Raw genomic sequence first — 13583 nt, 5'->3', positions numbered from 1 at the left:
GGCATTTTTATTTCCCCCTCTTTTGACTTTCACTTTTAAATGTTACTATTGCAGGCCACAGACATGGCAGGCAATGAGCAGGTGAAAAACTAATGGAAAAGTGTTTAAAAACTCCTGTGTGAGCTCACAGGCTTTTGAATGTATCACTGTGGTTCACAGAGAAGGCTGAAGTAGGTAGCAAGGAGATGCTGCGTCAGCTACTACAGCCTCAAAACAAAGTCGATGTTTCTCTCGACTTTAAAATTGTTCCTATGCAGCTTAATTTATTTTTGTTTAATCATATAAATAAGAAGGGTTTTCCATTAAAAAAATGCCTTTACAGTCTCTTAAATAATATACTTGGTTAATTAAGAAAGTACTACCATATGTTAAGATCACTGAACAGAGAGGCTGATATCTTTTTGTCTAAGCCCTTCACTTTACTCGGAAGATTCTGAATCTTCAGAGTTAAAAGCCAAAGAAGAGGTGGTAGATCCCTTACAGGCCCCAGTTATCTATGCTACTGTAATTCAAGAGGGCACCTAAAGGGCTTCCTATGTTCCTCTACACCACACTGAGTCACTTAGCTCTGCCCTCATCCATCCAAATCCAAGGCAAGGGAATTTTAAAGTAGAGGGCCACGCATTACGAAAAGCATACATCCAAATGATTTCCATCAGCAGATTTCTGACACCATTCCCTTCTCCCAGCTCTTTCTTCCCAAACGAATGCTGGTTGTAAATGCACTAGCCAAGTCAACTCACCTGCTACCTGGGGCCTCTTCTTTCTCATAGATGCTCTGATGATATCTGCGCCATGGATTTTGTCTCTGTGCCTTTTTGCCTTGGCTTCATAAAACCATTGGCCACTCATATTCTTCAGCTGCTGGTCATCCTTAATTTTTTCAGGCAAATGTCTACAAAAGGAAAAGAGCTTTAGTTTGCTGAGAACCCACAGTAAATAAATGAGCTCATTGTGACACTGCATAAAGACATGTGTAAACATACAGCTAAAATGGAGCTTTAATATTTCAGATGATCCCAAAAACTTCCCAGATGACTAATGCAGGTATGTTCGCCTTTGAAAAGTCAGAGAAGACAAGGCCAACATTTTTTCAAATAAAGGTTTAATCCATGACTCCCATATGATGCCTGAAATTTCTCAAGAGCAGATTCACTTTCTGCCTGCATTCTTCAGTGTCTGCTGTTCAAATGCAAATACCCCAGGGAGGGATAATACGGTAGGCTTCCCTAAGCCTTGGTTTCCTTATCCATAAAAAAGCATTACTAATAGTAACCTTTGGACTTTAAAATTGGGGTTTCTATGAGGTTTAACTAAGTGAATTCATGCAATAGCTCTCTGCATCTCCCTGGCACCTAATAAACACTGGATGGGGTAGTCATTAGCTCATCAGTCCTTTCCATTTTGCATGATATGAGTTTATCAGAGACTTTCCTGGAAGCCTGTGGAGGAGGGGTGGTGCCTCTTATGCTTATTGTTAGGGGAAGGAACCTTTAAAAAGCTGCTGGAATCAGGGAAGACCAAAATTGAGGAGGAGTGTGTACAGGCAAGTTCCATTTGTGCAGATACTGTATTTAAGAGTTTCACAATTATTCATGCTTACTGAAAAACTAAAACCTAAAGAACAAACAAGACAGTCTGCCCTCCCAAAACTTCCCTAAAAACTTTGTTCTAATTGACAAGTCTTAACCTCTCCATCTCTCTATCCATCTCAATAAAATAAAAACATCACAAAATCTCTCTTGTTTGTAGAGATATACTTAGAATAAAGTGGAATAAAAGCTGTAAGGGAACACTATACTCTTGGAAGATAAAGTGCTACATAAATCCAAGAGAGTTTTAAGATAGTCATTCAAACTAATATGCACTCTTCCTCAATTAGCAAATCAAAGTGTTTCAGGCAGAGAATGTGAATGGGCCAAGGTGGCAGCAGCGCTGCATGTAAGGGTTGCACACTGGCACACCTGGGAGTGGGAAGAAGAGGGGGAGCAGTTATCTCAGGTCTAGCAAGAATGTCTCCTCTCTCCCAAGCGTGCCTGGAGAGTGTCCTTCCACCCAGAGTGAACTCTTACAGGAACTTCCTCTCCTTGTCATGACAGCCCATCTACAAACCATGAGAGGGAGAGCATCATCACTTCATAGTTCTCAGTCAGCAATGAGATCATGGCTTTTATTAAATGTTCCTAATGGTTTGACACTGCCTAAGGTTTCCAGCAGAGCAAACAACTGCTGGACTGTTGGCGAACCTTTGCTTTCTCCTCCCAAAAGGACCAAGTTTGAGTTCAGTTCCAGAATGGAGAAGTTCTTCTACTTCTCCCTGGTCAGTGAGTTCCTGGGGGCAGGGTCTGTACTCAATACATCTTTGTTTAGTGTCTGGAAAATAGGGGGTATTTATTCAGTTCTTGAAGAGTGGAGGAATATCAGATGAGGCTCCTGACCACCTAAAAAGGCTTCAGGTTACCTTTTCAGATTCATTTTTCCAACACTCATGCCCATACCCCACTTGCCAGCATGCTCGGCTTCTTACTATTCTCCAATGCTCTTCTGTGACCTCTGTAGATGACAGAGGCAGGAAGTTGTGGCAGAAAGACTCTGGGTTTTCAAGGCTCCCCAAATTACATCCAAATCTCAGTTCCGACCCTTCCTAGATGGGATCTTGGGCAGTTTATCGAACTCCTCTAAGCTTCAGTCTCCTTGTTTTTAAGGATCAGGGAAAATAAGACCTATCCTCCAGGACTTCTGAGATGATTGAGATGTTTAACTGAAAGTACTTAGTACTGCCTAGATCTTGCTACAAGGCCAATTAATGTGAAGTTTCATGGGATGTCTTTCCCTCACTTCTCTGTCCAGCCCGTTGCTCCTCATCCTTCAGATCCAGCTCAAACACTGCCTCACTGGGAAGCCTTCCCTAACTCAGGAGGGCACAGTTATTACAGTTTCTCCTTTTCCATGCTCGCACAGCACCTCCACTTCAGCCCTTACTATATCACATTCCAATGATCTGTTTGCACATCTGTTGTACTCACTAATCTGTGGACTTTGCAAATTCCTTGAAGGTGAGGACTATGTCTTAATCACCTTTGTAATGCCAGCACCTAGCACGGAGCCTGGAACAGAGCTGATACCCAATAACTGTTGAGTGAATAAATCAAAGAATAAATAAATGCTCAGCAGCCATCCTGTCTGAGTCAGGCAAGAGATCAAGAATATCCTGTCACTGCTGAGATTAAGTGAACCTTAGATCTAGTCAAAATGATGGTGTCTCCTCCTGATGTAGCAGGACATGCTCATCTCTCATCAGAACAGGAAAAAACATCATGAAATGTGGTGTCGGTCAGCATTCTTGTTGAAGGAGGCCACAAACCCTTATAGCAGAACAACACCCAATTTCTTTTCATAAGATTGTTTCTTTTTGTTTTTCAACTAAAATGTACTTTGTGGGGATTCTTGTGCAACTCTTGATCTGTTCCTGCCTAAATGACTGTCTATAAACCCGTGATCAATGCACAATGAGCACAGGTTGTATGTCAACCCCCTGAAACACATGGCCCCTACAAAGGCTGGTAGCCATTATACTAAGGAAAGGGTTTCTGGCTCACTTGTTTTAAAGTGGCAAAAGAACAGGAGACTCTTTCAAATGTAGTTAAGTGCCACTTACATATTTCCTAACATGACTGTCACTACTAGGTTTAATAATCAACTTCTATTCTATCTTAGTCACTAGTAATATTTCGTAGATAAATCCATATGTATAACATCAAAGTTTAAGTTTTGTAAAGATGTAGATTATTTTTAAAATCCCACTATCTAGTGCTGCTGTTAAAATCTCATTTTCGGCTGGGCATGGTGGCTCATGCCTGTAATCCCAGCACTTTGGGAGGCCAAAGCGGGCGGATCACGAGGTCAGGAGATTGAGACTATCCTGGTTTACACGGTGAAACCCCATCTCTACGAAAAACTTCAAAATATTAGCCGGGCGCGGTGGTGGGCACCTGTAGTCCCAGCTACTCGGGAGGTTGAGGCCGGAGAATGGCGTGAACCCAGGAGGCGGAGCTTGCAGTGAGCTGAGATCGTGCCACTGCACTCCAGCCTGGGAGACAGAGCGAGACTCCGTCTCAAAAAAAAAAAAAAAAATTTCTCGTTTTCCAGCCCATGTTCATCTCTCATTTTTTCTGAACTCTAATTACATCAATCAAATGAGCATTTGATTCTCTAATTATTGTACCATCTAGATGAAGAGAGAAACGGGTAAATTTCTTGGGACTGACATTTATCCTTTACCATCCTCTCCACACACACACGTTATGTTTAGCAGAGAATTAAGCAGAGAGAAGATGCTCAGTAAACACCGGTGGGCAGGTGGGCAGAAGTGAGGGCTGAAGAAGAGCACTCAATCCAGAAAGTACACTGGCCTGCTGGCCTCCCAGACAGGATGTCCTGGTCATTCTCTCATTCATTCTCCCATTCCTTCAGCTAGCAAACAGTATCTGCTTTGTGCTGAACCACACATCTGACACTTAACATGCCTCTTATCATTTCATCCTTACAATTTCACCATGTTGTTCAAAGAATTTCACCCATTGCAAAAGATGGCTATTTTACCTCTTCTGTATGCTAAAAGCCATATCTAAGCCCTGTCTGGTTATTTGTTCACTGACTCATTAATTCCCATACCAGTCATCTGCTTGGAATTGGACATTAAAAATTCTAACAACACCCCTAACTGCCAATGTCAACTCCTTTTCATGCCAAGAGTGTGAGCACTTACAAAGGAAAGCCAGAAGAGCAGAAATGCCCTCTGGGCTGTATTCAACACCTTTGCCCTCAGCCTACCCCTTTACTCCTTGTGCTCACTTATGTACACCTCAGCTTCCAGCTACTCAACAGAACTAGCCAAAGCTCGAACATCATCTGCAGGACCTGGTTGATAGTATCTAGTCAACGGTGGACAGCTGCTGGCCAGATAGGCTGACTGGTCCATTCTCCAGCCTTTCTTTTTTCATCTTGCCCAGTATATTCTTAGATAGTTACAAATGGCCTCACTTTCTAGATTAAATGATAGCGGCTCAGAGAAGTTAAGAGGCTTGCCCAAGGTCACACAGAGCTGGCAGCAGAAGCCAGCCTGACTCCCAGCCAACACACTTTCTACTACCCAGTCCTGCCTCAGAGAGCCAAACATGATTCTGGTTTCTAAGATGGCTGTCACACTTCACTCTTTCTCCCAAGGAACTCAATCTTTGATGAAGAATCTGAAAACCAACACATGGAAAACAAACTGCAAAACTTCCTTACAGTGGAAAACAAGAAATATACATCTTTTACATGACATATCATAGGTCTCTGCAGTCTGCTGAGAGGCAGCACAGTGTAAGGAAAGTGCACAGGCTTTGACGTTGGATCAGCAAGGCTTCAATCCTGCAGGGCAGTTACCCTCTTCAACCCTATCTCCTCATCTGTTAAGTGGATTCAGCTAGACTGTTTTGAAGATGAAACAGGAAAATCCATGTGAAGATCCATGTACAGTCCCTGACAAATATTGGTTCCTTTCCCCTTTGCTTTGACAGAAAAACACCATGAGAGGTCCTGGAAATTAGTTCTTCAATGACAACTGCCTTCATTTAAAAAAAAAGAAAAAGAAAAACAACTAATTCTAAGGAGGCAGCTGAGAATCATAAGATGTGGTGGCGGTTGAGATCATATCTACTGCAAAAACACCCATCGCCGTAGATGTGGTTGTGTGTATATGGGGGTGGGGGATGCAGTGGTGTACAGACAGACATGAGCAGCAATTTCCTGCTGGCAGTGTGACGCAAAGCACAGGAAATGCCACCTTTTGAGTATGTGATTTTCAAACCATAAAAGACTAAAATTACATATGTGTATGTATGGTTATGTTTCCTTAAAGGTGGGGCAGGGCAGCAAGAGAGAAAACACAGGATAGGGGTGGAAGAGAAAGAAAGAATCCACCCTAATGTCTCCTTCACTGCTAGTCTGTGAAATGTCTCCACATGGGAGCTAGGGAAGCAGGCTGTGTAGCGATACATGGTAATAACTGGGTCCAGTACTTATGGCTACAGGTAGTGGAGCAGCATAAAAGACAGTGTGGTAGCAACAGTGATCTGGAACCGTTATTGTCTCAGCTGTACTCCAGAGACACCCCAGTGACTATTTCCTTGGGTACAAGTCCATGTTCTACCATGAACAGACCAAGTGATTTAGGAACTGGATATGTCTCTGTGCAACACTCATTTTTCCTATCCATGAAATCAAGATGGGAGGTAACAAAACCTTTTTTTTAATTAGCTGGATGTGGTAGTACACACGTGTGGTTTTAGCTACTTGGGAGACAGGAGGATCACTTGAGCCCAAGAGTTCAAGGCTGCAGTGAGCTATGATTGCCCCACTGTACTCCAGCCTGGGTGACACAGAGAAAATCTTTTTTAAAGAAATTAAAAATAAATAAAGAGATGGGAAGTAACATATAAACTAAATCATCTCCAAAGTATCTTGAATGAGCTTGGTTGTGAATAAGTCAAAGCACTGGATATATTAGGAATGGCAATATTTCCATTTGAATGCCAGATCTCATCTAGAGCCATAGATATCTGGTCTTGTGGGCAACAGTGATGTATCCATTAGTGATGTCCTCGTGGCTACGGGAGAGTTATACTCCAAAGTCTATAAAACATTAGTATTTAAAAGAAAATTCTGAATTTTAGTAATAAAGCCTTTCTAATGATGTTTTGATTGGGTTGATGTAATTATATAATGTGTTTCTAAGCTGAATAACACCTAGGAGGACTGGGGCATTGTAAAGTCATGTTAGGGAAACAAAACTGAGATTTTAAATTTGCAACTGATAATCCATTCAATGGATAAAGGTCATTAGATAGTAAATTCCTTGAGAGCTGGGGCCATGTTTTCAATCACCCTAGAATTCTCTTCATATCATTGTCCAGAGCAGTTCCTTGTACTTCACAGGTGCTCAATTAAGTTCTACTACATTAAATAATTAAGAGTTTTAGGAGTAATTTCCTTCTAAGGAATCAGTCTACTAACTAGAATCTCCTGTCCCTGTCTAGAGGTATAGGTAGAGTGGTGTGAATAAAGGAATTAAAATGAACTATCACATATTATGTGCCAGGAAGATTAAAAATTATTTTTAATTTAATTAACAAATAATAATTATATATATTCATGAGGAAACAGTGATGTTTTGATATACATAACATATAGTGATCAGGTCACTGTAATTTTGTATCTTTTACCAAATCTCTCCCTATCTCTCACTTCCTAAAAATTATTTTACTTAATCCTGACTTTAATCTTTCAAATTTAAATGTAGTATTATGATCATGCCCACTCTGAGTTGAGGCTCAGAGAGGTTAAATAACTTGCCCAGTGAAACACAGTTCATTAGTGGTAGGAATGAGATGCAAACGCATGTCAGTTTCATCTCCAGTTCCATGCAGCAGAGTTCTTTACGTCATGATGAAACCCTTGCTGTTCCTTTCTGAAAGAATAACAATGATGAGCAGAGTAGAGCAGAGGGAAAAGCACTGGTCCAACAGCTTTTCTCATCACGGCTTTGGCACTGACTTGCTGTGTGGACCTGGGCAAGTCATTTACCCTTTCTGGGCTTTAAAATTCTTTTTCTGTAAAATGACTGATACGGAACAACAACAACAAAAAAAACTTTCAGAGTTATTAGGCTATAACTCTGGTGGAAGAGGCAAAGACAAATAGCAATGGAATGGAAAAGGCGCTGACAAACAAAAGCCCGTAGAGTAACATTTTCAGAGATCCAGTTCTGGTTCCACCATCCCAGGAGCAGAACCACCTCCAAATCATCCCCACAAGTCCCTTCAGGCCTAAAGCAAAGAGGGGTTCAGGCTATGAGTTGGGCCTTTTTCAAGGTCAACAAGCCATAGGTCTGCCATCTATCTGTGCACCGTCACTGCTCCCCAGCTCCAGGGTCCTGAAACTGCCCATGGCCAAGTCTACATGAGGTGCATGGTGCCTAACTAGAAAGTCTATTGGGAAAGTGATGGTAGGGAGGGTTTGACTCACACCAGGGCTTTCATCAATCCAAACCTTCTTCCTGTCATTTATTCACAAAAGCAAAACACAAAGGCAGCACCAGTGGCAGCTGCTGGGGCACCTTCAGAAACAACAGACAGAAGGAGCGTCTGCAACACCAACACTAGGAAGGGACTCACACCATTTTTGCTGAAGTTGTAGATTGGCTGATGCCAGAAGGTACACACTCACAGCCCTTACAAGGCCCAGTTGCAGGCAGAACTTTGCATTTTTTTAGGATATTTTCATCAACCAATGCAAGTGCCCAAGAAACACCTTCACTCTATTCATACAGAATCAGAACTACAGGCAAGACTTAGCAGTTTGGAATCCCAGGTGCCAGGAAAAGATAGAAGGGAGGGAGGGAATGAAAGGAGGCTTTCTCCTTGTAAGCTGACTATCTAGAGGGGGAGAATTGCAGACCATAAATAACACCTCCTGAGCAGAAGGAATCAAAGGTACTCGCACCTCTCCAAAATGCACGGGCCCACATCCTGAGGTGGAAAGAGGGAGTCGGTGCAGTCCCAGCTCTACTGTTTTCTAAGTCCTCTCCCCATCTTTTCTTTTGAGAGGATAAAGGAAATTCCATTTCCACTTATGCTTAAAGAATCAATGTTTTCTCTATGCTCCCCCACCTCCTGCCTTTACTCCCAAATGGGTACAATAGTCCCTGCTTAGACAAATGTCAGGGTAGCTGTGAGGAACATAAGAGGATAACATTCATAACAGGGCCTTATAAACTGTGAATGGGTAGAGGATTAATGCTACTGAGAGGCTCTAATGCCTGGGTTAGTGACAATCCTTCATCTCTCCTGGGGACACTGTTCAAGGCACACCATCTGCAAAGAAGGCACAGCAGAGCCCCATCCAGGTGCGTGGAGCATTGCAAGGTACCTTTGAGGAACAGCATGATTCCCCACTACCTACAGCCACTGCTTGTCATCATAGCTCAGTGTCCTACTTCATACCATGACACAGCCCCTTCCTCCATTGCCAGGTCCTGGGATAGCCTGTCTGTCATTGTTTTCTCAGGCAGAGGAAGTGGAGCTAACAAATGAGTACCTAAGACTGGGATTTGATTCTCACTTCTGACACCTACCAGTTGTGTGATATTGGGCAAGTCAACTGACTTGTCTCAAAGTCAACTTCCTCACACATCAAATGGGGTAATTATATCCCACTCCACCCACCAACTGCAAAACAGTATGTGAGCTCATAAAAAATAATGGGCATGTTAAGTCCTTTGCAACTTGTTAAATACTGTCTATATAGAAGTTATTTTAGTAGTCATAATCAGACATTCTGTAGTGTTTGAAGTGAATTTTAGCATGTTCTTTTATAAATCATCCATGTTAAATCAGTGTCAAAATATGGAAATGGTAAAAATAAAGCCATTATTCACGGTCTTGTGTCCCAGGAAGTAAGAACATATCTTATGCTCCTTTCGGATAACTCCTGGGGTGAGAATCATAAAATTAATACTACTAACTTACATTCAGGAAGCTTGTCACTGCCTTCAAAGCCCAAGATTACACAGGCAGTAAATGGCAGGGCCTGGATAAAGTCAAGTTCTTCAGCATTCTGGCCTAGTGCTTGTTCGACCGCAAAGGTGAACGAAAGTGGTAGGAATATTGACATGCAACATTTGGGTTCCACCCAACAAGAATAGTGTATCAAACTTGCCACTCCTCTTTATGCGACCCAAGACAAATGAAAAATTGGCTCAGAGAATACTTTCAATTGTGCCATTAAAACCAATTCCAACCTTTCTGAAAGCATGCAGAAATGTGAGCTACTTTTCTTTTCAAAATTCTAAAAAAATTTTAAAATTCTAATTTGGTTCATGATTCAGTTAAAAAGAAGTAGATCCAGTTTTTTTAAGTGGATAGAAATATACACACACACCCATGAATGTAGATGTATGTGGTTGTATACATTTCATTTTTATCACAGTATTTAATAAGTTAAAGGAATTTAGTTAGGTCTTTAATCAAGACCCTATTTCTGGTAGGAGTCCAGTAGGATAAATTAAGAGGCACCAAGAGGAAAAATGTTTTGTCCAGGAAGTGAACCTAAAATTGGAATCCATAAATTCAGCCTCCAAGTCAGAACTACCACTTACAGTTGGAAAAAAAAACCCAGTGTCCTATTTTCGTACAGACTGCCTCTTCCTTCCCTCATGCCCAAGGGCTTCTCTGGTCTCTTACCTGACTCTCTCTTCTTCGGCCCTCTTCAGAGCAGCATCCCGTTGCAAAACCTTCATGATGGCCTCTTGTTCCTCTTCAGTCAGGAAGCTTAAGTCAATCATTTTGAAAAGTGCATGCAAAAATAATAGCAACAAATGTGACTCAAAATTCTCAGGGCTGAATAACTAAGACTGCAACCAGGAAGATTAAAAGACACAAAAATGAAATATCTTGTTCAGTTCTGCAGCAAAAGTCTTATTTTGGCTCAGCAAAAGTTTAGGGCAGCTGATAGCAAGATCCTAAGTGTTATTTCCCACAAGGAAGTCTTGGTCTGTGGGATAATGTCGAGAAGAGGCTCTCAGAAGGATGCTGTATTCCTTGCCAGACAGGTCGCTTGTTCCTACGGTGGCTCCCAGCACACTCTTTCTCTGGTTCCGTCTTAGACGCAGTTTATTCTCTCTCTGTACCCGTCATCAATTCACAAGGAGGGGCAGCATCAGAGCATCACCTACCTGGGGAATCATGAGACAGCAAACACCAGACAGTGAGAGGTAGTTCCTATAAGCACTACTCATTACTACAAGGTTTTTAAATGGCCATGCGAGATGGTCTCTGAGATCAAGGAAACCTGTTCAGCCGGCTTCCTAAGCAAATGGTAAATGGGTCATGAAACATGCTTCAACCCAATTCCAGACCGCCAAGATGGAGAACACACAAAAATGCCTGTCAATGTTTAACGATCCACCTGAGTAAAGAATGGTTTCAAAAAGAACTGATTCTCTCTCTGCAAACTCTGGGGATGCTAGGCTAAAAAGTCATGTTGAAGGTCAGTAAGATCAGGGATATGTGATTCCAGTGGTCAGGCAAGAAATTAGAAATAAAAATTTTTAATGCTCACCTCTTTACAAGTAGGAACATTCCACTGTACCATATATGAGCTCCATAATAAGAGGAGAACTAGTATTAGGTAGAGATAGTGTGCAGAAGAGTGAGAATTGTTATTCTTCATCCAGTCCCACTGCTAACCTTTTCTGGGCCTAAAGGAACCTAACAAGCTTGTCTGCCTTCATTTCTCAGGGGAAAAACACCTACCTGTGTGGGTATATAAACTGGGGGAGAGGAAGAGGCAAAATTTCAAACACTTTACCATCCAAAGCGAGGATTTTTCAGTTGCACAATGTGCAAGAATCCCATTTTCTTTGAGGCATCTTCAATACATATGTAATGGGAAGGAAGTGAGAACTGAAGAATGACACAGCCCTACAGAAATTCGGACGTGATCTACTCAAGGTTGGGGCACTTTTAACAAGTGCAGTGCTGCATATACACACTAAAAACCTTTAGTAAATTTTAAAGCAGGCCGGGCACAGTGGCTCATGCCTGTAATCCTAGCACTTTGGGAGGCCAAGGCAGATGGATCACCTGAGGTCATCAGGAGTTCAAGACCAGCCTGACCAACATGGTGAAACCTCGTCTCTACTAAAAAATACAAAAATTAGCTGGGCGTGGTGGCACATACCTGTAATCCCAGCTACTCAGGAGGCTGAGGCCGGAGAATCGCTTGAACCCAGGAGGCGGAGGTTGCAGTGAGCCGAGATCGCACCACTGCACTCCAGCCTGGGCTACAGAGTAAGACTCCTTATCAAAATAAATAAATAAATAAAATAAAATAAAATGTTAAAGCAGCCCTGCTTAAGAATAAAAGAGTATGTACACTAGTGAATAAAATCCATAAAAATTAATTACTTGAAAAAAAGAATTACTGGGAAGTTATCCTTCTACCACTTGCTAGCTATAAGTAATTGGGCAAGTTACCAACCACTGTGAAGCTGTTTTCTCATTTGTACTTGACATTAGGTTGTTCCTCACAGATTGTAAGGATTAAATGGAATAATGAATATAAAAAGAGCACATGTCTTGCATTCTGTACCAAAAATAGCTACTAAAAATATATTCTAGCTTCCTCTCTGAGTTTACACTTTTGTTCCATCCAGCTGAATAAGACTATATTTAGTAATATGTTTCTTTTGTATTATGTCTCTTTCTGATCTCCCCCCATGAAGTTTGGGCTTCATTGACAGGGAATCTAATGACCTTTGTTTTAATTTCCTCTAGCTCTTTGCATACTGCCCACAGTAATTACTCAAATAAATATTAAGACCTTACTTTATTTTATTTTAATTTGCATGTGCTTGCATATGCTACTACCTGCTTGTTCATCTTGAAAACTACTTACCCTTCAAGACAGATCAAAGTTACCACCTCCATGAAGCCTTCCGTAACTTCCATACCCCTAGTTAAAGCTGCAGCAGATTCGATGATTATTCCTAACTCTTCACTCCCTCCTTGTAACAGAACTATACTATCATGTTCCCACTAGAGTAAGCAAAGAATTCATCCCTACCCTCCTAATGTTGGGCTTGGCCTGTGACTCACTTTGGCCAATGGAATGTTAGCAAATGTGGTACAAGCATAGGCTGTAAATGTGCTTCTGTGGTTTGACCTGGCTTCTTGTACTCCTGCCACATGCCATGAGAAGAGCTTGTCCCAATTATCCATTGCCTCTTCATCCTGGGTTCCAGAAAGAGATACAAGGACAGACCTGAAAGTGACCCCCCTGAAGCAGGAATCCCCTCTGACCTATAGATATAAAAGAAAAAACTAAATATTTGTTGTTGGAAGCCACTGAGGTTTGGGAGTTGTTATATGACACTCGTGCAGCAGGAACCTGCTAATACAAAATCTTTCTCCTCCAAATACACATCGACTGCTGTGATGATCTACTCTCAGTCTCTCCTACTTGACTGTGAGTCTCTGAATATGAACAAATAAACAAATAAGCAAATGAATAAATGAACCTGATCCAAATATACAATATCACCAGAAGACGGCTATCTCAATTCTTTCCTTTCTTTCATGCGCAGTAACTTCCTTAGATCTCAAAGGCTGGCAAGCAAATAGATTTAGGCCACATTCTGGGACCCAGGTTGCCAATGAGGCCTTACACTGCCATTTGGTTGGTTCAATGTGAGACTTTAAATTCAAGGAGTGGTGGACAGGAAGAAAACAACAACAACAAAAACACTTAGGTCGTCTAGCAGTGGTAACTGGCAGGGTTGCTGAAATGGGCAACGTTGGCTTCCACACCTTCAAGTAGAATACAAGCTAACTAGTGCTTCTGTGTCAAAGCCTCTAAGGGTTAAAATTTCTCCCTTAAAATAGGCTGTTAGTGAGGCAAAGGGCAATGTTCCCACTTCACAAAGGAGTGAGGGGCTGGAACCCTTTCCTTTTAATTGGGTAGGCAGGAGTCAGTGCCCA

The 13583-nt window shown here is 41.8% G+C and overlaps 1 protein-coding gene across 24 annotated transcripts in view; it reads right to left on the bottom strand.

Annotated features, from left to right (window-relative positions):
* SYTL2 (synaptotagmin like 2) overlaps nt 1-13583 on the bottom strand; it is a 122576-nt gene that overhangs the window by 53950 nt on the left and 55043 nt on the right. For all 24 annotated transcript variants that reach the window (XR_002517147.2, XM_009187049.4, XM_021926374.2 and 21 more), the window contains 2 exons: nt 10287-10777; nt 744-895 (listed from right to left, as the gene is read on the bottom strand). Coding sequence is in view for 23 of the 24 variants with exons in the window: in XM_009187049.4 (XP_009185313.2) it covers nt 744-895; nt 10287-10387 (253 nt within the window). In the remaining variant the exon portion in view is untranslated. The remainder of the gene's footprint in view (nt 1-743; nt 896-10286; nt 10778-13583) is intronic.

The sequence above is a fragment of the Papio anubis genome, chromosome 12, assembly GCF_008728515.1.
Source record: "Papio anubis isolate 15944 chromosome 12, Panubis1.0, whole genome shotgun sequence".
NCBI classification, from domain to species: domain Eukaryota; kingdom Metazoa; phylum Chordata; class Mammalia; order Primates; family Cercopithecidae; genus Papio; species Papio anubis.
This window is presented reverse-complemented; position numbering and strand designations above follow the sequence as displayed.